This window comes from Ptychodera flava, chromosome 1, assembly GCF_041260155.1.
Source record: "Ptychodera flava strain L36383 chromosome 1, AS_Pfla_20210202, whole genome shotgun sequence".
Taxonomy (NCBI): domain Eukaryota; kingdom Metazoa; phylum Hemichordata; class Enteropneusta; family Ptychoderidae; genus Ptychodera; species Ptychodera flava.
This window is the reverse complement of record NC_091928.1, coordinates 23,762,208-23,772,300: the sequence shown is the minus strand read 5'-3', so window position 1 is coordinate 23,772,300 and position 10,093 is coordinate 23,762,208. Positions and strand designations below refer to the sequence as shown.

The 10,093-nt window shown below is 39.0% G+C and overlaps 1 protein-coding gene across 1 annotated transcript; it reads left to right on the top strand.

The window, feature by feature from the left end:
• Nucleotides 1-1,754: 1,754 nt before the first annotated feature.
• LOC139133388 (betaine--homocysteine S-methyltransferase 1-like) lies at nucleotides 1,755-8,906 on the top strand. Its single transcript, XM_070699950.1, has 7 exons — nucleotides 1,755-1,809; nucleotides 3,329-3,519; nucleotides 4,255-4,449; nucleotides 5,552-5,663; nucleotides 6,718-6,914; nucleotides 7,108-7,189; nucleotides 8,211-8,906. Exons 1-7 carry the CDS (start codon nucleotides 1,791-1,793, stop codon nucleotides 8,498-8,500), a joined length of 1,086 nt encoding a protein of 361 aa, XP_070556051.1. The 5' UTR covers nucleotides 1,755-1,790; the 3' UTR covers nucleotides 8,501-8,906.
• Nucleotides 8,907-10,093: the final 1,187 nt, after the last annotated feature.

Below are 10,093 nucleotides of genomic sequence, written 5' to 3'. Positions count from 1 at the left end.
CTGTGAGATAAGACAAAGTCACCAAGGTTTTCAGATTAAAATACAAACAATAGCAACAAGAAACCCGTGCTGTGACCAACACACCCCAAACCCTGCTTCAAAATTTGGGGACAAACATAAGCTATTCTCCACGCTCAAAACCATAGATGTGAACCCTGCTTTATGCTTTCTTAATGTTGTCCGTTGTCCGTAGAAGCTTAACGCGATTCCGATAAAGACTTGCAAAAGGAGTAAACAAAATCCTGAATTCTAAAAAGTACAAACGACCTCAAAAGAGGGATAAAACTGCGGCAAGTGAAAATTGATACAATAGAATACTGACCGACCTTCTGGAGATAAAACATTTGTAAAATGCATATGCACAGGATAAAAATGTCTCGGGTTCAACCTTTCGTCAGCACTAAATACGTTGGAGTGGCGTGGAAATAAAAGAGCTAACAGCCGGTCTGACATGGTTACTGCAATTATTTCTACTCACTGATCACGTTTATACACTTTAACGCACTTTGCCCCACACCCTTATTTTCACAGATTATTATGAACAATAATATATATGAATTTTTCCTCTGAATTGAAAATACAAATGAACGAGGTACAACATCGCATTACCGGAGTAAATCAGAACACTACCGCACGTACCGTGATCGCGTTGTCAGATGTCAGCGAGTTCCTCTCGGCAACTAACACGTAGGATTTAGCTACAAACGTTAAAAGTTAACCTTTTTCAGGTTTTCAAGTGTATCTTCTCAACTTTTAAAAGTTTCCTTTAACTCTGCCAGAAGCCGATTGATGCAAAGGCATCAAAACGTCATTGAAGGTAGAGGGAGACTTTACAGCATGGCTCTGTAACAGCGAGACCAAGCACAGGGATATATTCAGGGACAATAAATACTAATATGATAAAAACCAAATAAGTATTGTTGTCTACAATTTTTTTTTCTGTCTGCCTTTCTCTTACCTATACGCTCTGCTAGCTTGCGCACTATATGTGTGTGTGTGTGTGTGTGTGTGTGTGTGTGTGTGTGTGTGTGTGTGTGTGTGTGCTTGCGTAGTAAGATGCGCCCTCTTTCGGTGAACTCTTGCTTCCACGCGTGACCTGAATATTTTGCAGGGTTATCGAGTCTGCAGAATTGTCGAGTCTGATTCCCCTTGATAATTCCATAATGGGTTCAGGTCACGCGCAAGAAAGAGGGCCGTTATAATACACATATCTGACACAGTGGGCAGTCCGTCACATCTCAAGCGAGCAAAGCGTATAGGTAATAGAAAGGCTGACAGAAAAAAACTTGTAGACAACGAAACTTACTTGGTTTTTATCATATTAGTATTTTTTGTCCCTGAATATATCCCTGTGGACCAAGACAGCAACAAGGTCACTGTGTGTTTGAAAATTGTTTCTTGTTTGTTCTTAGCTTTACTTTCAGACTACTTTGAAATGACCGGCACTTGTGTGCAACTGAACATTAAAAGTGTTGGTTATTCTCCACACTTTCAATTAGCAATAGGGATGCAAGTGTCTGGAAAGCATCAACTCGTCAGGATATGTTTTAGGGGAATAATTTACCTAAATCTAAACGTTTCGATTTCTGTTTCGCCCGGATGGAAACTTCACTGCACGATGCTTTGAAGTATTTTAATATCAATTACGTATTTTTCTACCTCACATTCTTCATTTGTTTTCTCAAGTCATATATCTGTATGTATAGGCCCATTCTTGGTGAAAGTAGTGAACCTTTCATACTTTCTTTCATTTGCAGTTCCGAGAAGACCAACCAGATTGAACGACCACGATGTCCAAAACAGTTAAAAGTGAGAAGCGTTCAATTCACAAAGAATTTGCCAGGAACCGTTCATCTATTATGGCCTTGAGTTGTCCGGCGAATTCGTCATATTACAAAGGAAACAGAATATACAATGTCACAGTTGAATACATTCACCCCTATGCATTACATTGGACTACGCCGTGCAGTTTATATGACGATATCAGTGCAGATATGCACAGTATCCACGGTTTTTGTTTTTCTACATTGGGCTGCGATTTAATGTTTTGGCAAACATTTAATCGCAGTGTAATCTTTATCTTGTTCAAACTGTATATACTGTACATGTCCCAGCGGGTAGTTAATATTAAGTGTATCCACCCACCTAAATTAGTGCCTTCTCACAAAGCTATTTTAGATTGAAAAAAGATCATAAACAAAACCTAAAGATACAGCTAGTTGTGCTTTAATGAATACATGTGTATATTTCCTGTCTTAAGGCAAATCTATGAAAGCTTTTTCCACTGAGCATAGCTTTTACCAGCAGACACGAAATAACAGGTTCTAGGCCGGCGTTGGCAAAAGTTCAGCTAAAATTTAAAGGCACAATAGCTTTATCTTTTAGCATTATTTTTTTTATTTTACTTTCTTTACTTCAACTGAAACAAGCTCGCGGGAATGTACTCATTGAGGGGTGTTTGTACAAGTATAATAAACTGTCCACTGGGACTGCATGTGCAATTTTTAGCAGGATAAACGTTGCCCAAACATACAATGGCGCCCTCATGCAAATGAAGCAAAAACACTGTACGTCATGCATATATGCATTGGAATCTTCACAGAACAACAGAGTAGTTCATACAATGCATATAATATAATACATAGTGTTGAATGTTTTTCACTGGGACAACATATGCTTTGCTTTTTATGTAATATTGCCAGTTTTTAAAAATAGCGGGAAATCAAAATAATAATTTAAATAATAAATTTAAATTTACCTGTCAAATTTTTCAGAAGTAAAAGACTATATCCTTTAAATTTGTCAACTTTAAAGAAAACAGAGAAAATAGAAAGCCCTTTTCAAGTCAACAAATTTTGTTTGAAGCAAGACACTACTTATATTGCTTGACATGTTGATGCTGAATAAATGGGTAACCATGCATATATTCAAGCCCGGTTTTAGACAAATTGAATGAAACCATGGCGAAAATGAATTAATGGTCATGACCATTAATCCATTTTCGAAATGGTTTCATTGATCGTGTCTAGAACCGGCGTCGAATATATGCATGGTCACCCATTCATTCAGTATCTTTCAACATGCCAAACAACATAAGTAGTATCTTGTATCAATGCAAAATTCATGAAAAATGGCCGACTTAGTCCCTTTAAAACTTAAGCTAAGCAAATGCAAAGTTCGAATACACTAATTGAAAAAATCTTCTCTTATATTGCAATTATTTATAGTACAAACCAAAACATGAATCGATAAAGTTGGTTTTCCTTCTGATTTATCAGTAAACTAAAGCCTCGGTACATCATTTTTTTTTCATATGCTCAACCTGTAGGGTTTATGGACAGACTAAAAGATGGCGAGGCTGTGATAGCCGCGGAAGGATATCTCTTCTACTTTGAGAGATTAGGCTACTTGCAAGGTGGTTACTGGCTTCCCGTCGTCATATTACAACACCCGGAATACGTGAAAGATGCGTACAGACATTTCGTTCATGCCGGAAGTGACGTGGTCGAGGCATTTACGGTGGGTCATATCTGAATATCCACCTGGTACTATCACCATTACTTCACATAGCTTGCTTCTGTTAATTAAGAACAATACAGTCAGTGTTACTAAATGACAGGAAAGCTCCTTTCTACCGACAAATAGGAGGATAAATGCTTGCATTCGATTTTCACTGTGTCAGTCACTGCTATTATTATGATTTCGGTGGAAAAGGTGAGAAGAACAGTCTTGTGAGAAAGCTCTTTGATTCAAGAAAAGGGTCTCGCTCTAGGAACTGTCGATAGGTAAATGCTTGTCAGAAAAGCTTATGTATTAAGATTTGTTAATACAATCATCTCTCATACTAGCTGTAAGTTAGGGGAACGTAAGCTCAGTATACGTGGTAAATATGTTCAGATGATCGATTTTCGCGAACATAGTACTTTTATTCAAAAAACGGAGGTGTGGCTAATCACCACACATTGCCATTTACTGCATCTATCAAAACCACAAAACGTACTACAAATCACTCATTTCTGTAAAATTCAGAGCAAAAAGAAACCCAACCATAACATTTCGGTAATTTTAACAGTAACAGTAATTTTAAAATCAAATGTCACTACAAGTTTTGTTCTTTTTTCCAGTTATAAGTTTATTTATCACCCTATTCGCCAAAAACGGCATAATTTTATTTGAAAAAGTCAACAAGTAACATTCGTTTATGAGGTAAGAATATAATTTCAGTCCAAAAAGTTTATTGACATCTATTTTCAGTACTATGCGCATCGCGAGAAACTTCGTTTGATGAACATGGAGGATAAGCTGGAACTGATAAACAGGGAGGCTCTGCGACTTGGTCGAGAAGTTGCCGACGAGACTGGGACCCTCTTGGCGGGAAATATATGCAACACCAATATATACCACCCTGATAGTCCTGAAAGAAATGAACAGATCACAGCTATGTTCAAGGTATGTCACATAGCCCTCGATGAGGGCGTGATTTGTTTCCCTGGCAGACAAGGCGGATGATTCATTTCTAGCTGGCGAGAACCATTTCGGTAGAAATTCCTTCAAATAAAAGCGAACGCTTTTCATAGGTGATTTATCTCTAGAACCTGACAAGTAACATACACAGCGAATCTGCTCACTTGTACTGTGATAAGAGGCATTGCTTTACACAAAAATAGTTGATCGTCAGCAGTCAAATAGAATGGATGTACCTTGATAGGCAAATTTTGAAAATTTTGAGCTCACAAATTGAAAACGACACCATTGTCTCACGCAAAAGCTATCTGCAACGAAACCTAACGGCGAAAATATGTAGCTGTGAAGTTTAGAATGGCGATAGCCATGTGCCTATCAAATTATTTGATGTCACTGATTATGATATCGTAATTTACGATGTCTTTGGGAATCAGTACAGCGCGCTTTATAGATGACCGAGTAATGTGAGGAACACCCCCAGTGTCTACTTATCTTACATCGATAAAAATCATTTTATAATCAAGAATCGTCATCTGCAGCTGTTCAACTTCAATTTAGACGGGTTCATTGTTTTTGAAATTTGTCACCTCATATATCTTAGGACGATGTGTATAATTTCTGCCACCCACGCAATTAAAATGACTAACCGTTGACAATTTACTCCGGTCGCTTTCTTTTTAAATCATCCACTCCGTTGTCCCAAATACTATCTGTTGTCCCCGGTAAGATCAATTTCAGTATTGTTGCCCCTGTTGCATTGTTTCTCGCCCGAAGTGAATCTACTTAGAGTTTCACAAAAATGCTATTTAGCTGAATTTAAATGGATACAGTCGTCGGAACTGCTCTCAAAGGTGGGATGGGACCAATAATACCAATGAAAAACAGTATCCAAGGTACTATGGTGATTGATGAAAGTTAAAACATGTCTGTCATAATCTACATCGTATAATTTAAATGTTGCAGCTATGATAATGAGGTGCATCCAGATATTTTACACAAAATACATTGTTTGTAAACAAGAAACTCGTACAGGCGCAGTTCAAACGACAGTTTCCCTTTAAACGTCTATTCTGCCCTTATATCTCAGGAAGCGATTAAGTGGTCTCTGGATTACAACGTTGATTACATCATCGGTGAGACATACAACTATCTTGGTGAAGCTATGTTAGCATTGGACGCTATCAAAAAGTATGGAAAAGGTATTTATTACAATGCATTTGACTCAAATGTTCCAGGAATATATACTGCACTGCAGTCCAAGATTGAGAGTTTTTTCTTGAATAGCTTTGAATTGATACTACTTCATTTTGATTCTTTTTACAACTGACCAGAGTAAGCGAAGTTAAAATACTCCCATTCTCTCGCACCAAATACTAAGAGATTGAAAACGGTATTTATTGACAGTGAACAACTATAAGCTGATAACGAGGGCGATAGCGCCCATTGAGGGAACAATGGCAAGGGAGACCTGAAGAGAAAATGTTTTGTCAATTTTTCGAGGTCGCAATCCCCTTGTCTTCAGTCATTTTTTGATAATTCCCTTCTTATGGCGAGAACTTGTTGGAGGAACTAACATAACTGTAACAGACGACAGCCATTAACTTCTTCTAGTCTACAGCCTCCCATAAAAACCTCTAGTAAAATACGCTCACTGCCCTCCACGGCGAACTGTGGCATGGGGCGTGCAACATGTTCAGTTGGTAAACAGTCTCTAGGGACAATTGATAACTAACAGTTCTCGAATTCCAATTTGTTATCTTTTGATGTGGACCCAAGCATAATTGGTCTGAAACATTTTTGTTTCCAAAAACCTAGACTGGCCGAACATAGTAGATGTTCATGTTGCATCGCAATGAACTTTGCTTGAAATTTCCTTGTGGCAACTGCTGCTGCTTGTCGTAAATAGTGGTTTCAATGGACATGCAAATACAATGATGTGTGAGCTATTTACGCTCACATTTCGATGTGTGCCAGTGTTATTCTTATTATTTGATGATGATGATGATGATGATGATGATGATGACGACCATGATGATGATGATGATGATGATGACGACCACGACCACGACGACAACGCCGATGACTGCGACAGAGATGATGATGATGATGATGATGATGATGATGATGGTAATGATGATGATGATGATGATGATGATGATGATGGTAATGATGATGATGATGATGATGATGATGGTGGTGGTGGTGGTGGATTTGTGGTGATGATGATGATGGTTATGATCACTATCAATATAGGTGTCCCTGCAGTCATAATGCTTGCCTCGTATCCAATGACAACTAAAAATGGACAAGCCATGACATCAGACGGTGTGCCTCTGACTGAAGCTTGCAAGAAGTTGGAAGACGCCGGAGCTGATGTCGTTGGTTTGAATTGTGCCCGTGGTCCGGCCACCATGATGCCAATAATGCGTGAAATTCGCAAAGTCTGCAAGGTGAGATGTCGACTTCTACAAATCTAGTCTCTGTTGCCCAGACTGCTCTGCTGGGCTTTTCTTCCGGCCGGAAGAGAGCCCCGCAGATCAGTCTGTATTTCGAGACATTTACAGATCTAACAGATCTAACAACTTATGATCGATTGATGAATGATGACTTGTTCATCTTTCGCCATGATGTTTGGTTTCGCAGGGTCCACTAGCTGCACTCCCTGTACCGTTCAGAACGACGCCAGAGGAACCATCTTTTCTTATTCTGTCTGACCCTAAAACAGGTTGGTTAACTCATTTTTACCATTGCATATATTATACATTTCTAAGCTTTTAGTCAATTTAAATTAATTTTGTATGGTTTGATGAATGGCACAAAATGACATCTCTCCCCGTATCGGGAAATCTCAATCTGGAAATGCCCAATTATACTAAATGTGAACTTTTTATACATGCAATACAGCCAACGTCATTCTAATGCCACACACCTCATCCAGAACCTGTGTCCGGATTCGTTAATTTACTGTCACTTGGTATGCGTTAGACTTGGTTCAAGTCGGTAAATTTAAAAAAAAACAATAAAATCCTTTATTATAGTTTCTCTTGTGTCTCTCCTATTTCATACGAACCTATTTGAAATTTGGCAGCCCAGGCTATGTTTTCCAAGCGATTGAACGCGTTACCCATGAGTCTGCGCAATAGTGAGTTAGTTTCTGTCGGATTCCGGGAGAAACTCCCCTGTATAGCGTTCACCCCCTCATCGCGTTCACCCCACTCACGCGTTTCACATGAAGACATAATACAAATCATCGCGTCCCCCCTACTAAAAAAATCAGACATCATGGACGTGAACCAAGTCTAGGTATGCGTCAGTTTGACCCCGATACAAATAAAAGTTCAGAAATTCCAAATCAGTTAACCGGTCCACAGTTCGGACAACTGTTATCTGGGTATGTTTGGAAGCACCGTCAGCGGAGGCGATTCTTCTTAATCACGGAAAAGAAGACGGGAGTATCTTCTGCATCCAAGACGAGTGATAGCAGAGGAGCTTTTCCGAAATTCAGTGAAAAAGATGGATGAAGTGTGTTACAAAATGCATATTAATTGGCTGCTGAAAAGATTTCTGTGTCTCTTATTCTACGGCTTCGTTAGATGACTTTTTAAGGGCAACTCTCAGGTCCTCGGGCAAACAAACATATGCTGTTTCCCCTCAAAGCACATATGCCGCAGCAATGATTTAGTCTCCATATTTCTAACTATCAGGTATTAAATAACAAACAACTTTAAATATACTTTTCTTGCCAGGTGAACAACTATTCCCGACAAACCTTGAAGTGGCATCGTGTTCCCATGGTGACATTTGGGAGTTCGGCAAGGAGTGCAAGGAGTTAGGCATCCAGTACGTCGGTATCTGCTGCGGCAACCGCCCCTGTCTGACGCGTACCCTGGCCGAGTCTCTCGGTCGTAAACCGCCGGCCAGTGAATTCTCTAAGGATATATCAAAGAACGTTACCTTCGGTTCAGATCCTAGGCTGAAGCAAAATGTCCTTGCTGATAATTTGAAGTTATACTGCAATAAAGTGGATCTCAATTAAGCGAAGAGTAGCCACCGATATGAAGATATTATGATAGTGTAGCGTAGAATATCACATATTTCTGAGTTGTTATTTTAGGCTATGTATTCGACACTGTAAATCAGAAGTATTTTGAGATAAAATTTGAGCTTCTATTTCTTCTCAACATTCTCCTCTCGATAAATCTGAGCTATATTTCTAATGGTGACCTGCTCGACTTAAATTTTGCTATTACAACATAGAACAATTACATATTTTCAAAATATTGCATATTACAAACAATTGCAAGGAAAGGAAGGCGCTGCGTGCTACTTTTTACGGTAACTGCGATTCAGCATTCAATGTTAGATTTTTTTCATTCTGACTTCACCCGTATCATTTTTTTTTATAATTCTCTTCACCATCCTTCTTAAATGATATCGTTTACTTTTCAACGCTTGAATAAAAATAAAGTCTGCATCTGTTTTAATCACAGAACAGCTCCTCCGTGTTTTCCTATGACCGATATAACAATCTCTCGCCCCGACTCACACAGTATTTGTACACGTGATAAAACAGAGAGGGTGAGTTCATACAAAATTAGGCTAAAAGGGAATTCTCATATCTCAAATCGTATCAGAATTTCACTAGACCCTATCTGGTCACGGACACACGGTGTTATGCATTGCCACGCTTGCAAAGTTATCTTTTGTGGACGCCCCGGGTCATGTCAGAACAGGGCCTTGGTGCATTGCGGAGAACGCGTCACTCTGAGATAAGTTGCACACAGTTCTGAGCCCTATGCTTTTTCCATGATACCTTCGAGTGACGGAAAACCGTTTGCTACAACAACTCGGCTTAGTGACACACAGCTTGAACTGCTAGGTAACCACAACACGTGATAATATCATGGTATATCCGCTGTACTTGTGTATATCGTACATCTCTAAATGAACTAATAGTGCATGTGGCACAAGACCACTAATTCATTTCCCATAGGCCACCACAGTAGCGTTGAGCTCGATTTTCTTATTTTAAAACATTCAGCGGCACGAATCCTCTTAACAGGTGTTAGGTCAATGTCAGCTTGACTACTGATTAATTTTCCGTGTGGGCAAGTCCACGGAAATTTTGAGATAGCGATGAAAATAGCGCCCTCAGTGGTGTTTTTGACAAAATTCAGGCTTATTGTTATGATTTCTATTAGCCCTAGAACTCCTCATATTACCACCAAATGCTTCAGCCATTATTCACAACAGTCTGCATTTTGATTCAGGCAGAAAAATATCTTTACAAAAATTCTTGACGTTAAAGTTCAAACTAAACAAGCATCCATGCAGATATCAAAACTTCAAGGTCTGCACTATTTTTCTTCCGAACTATCTTCGTGAATTAGTGGGTTTGTGCCATGTATAGTGTCAGTGGGGCTATATACATATATAGATCAATTAGCCCTAAACAGGCTGTTTAATCGATTTGTGGTTCGATTTGAGTTTTTAATGATCACAAACCTGAATTGTGCATCAACTTCCAGCCAAGCTTGGGGTGTACTGAAAACTAGTTCATTCTGAATGTATGATATCATCGAGTAAGATGTATTGTAATCTTCATAACAGAAAGACTTAATCCGATTAT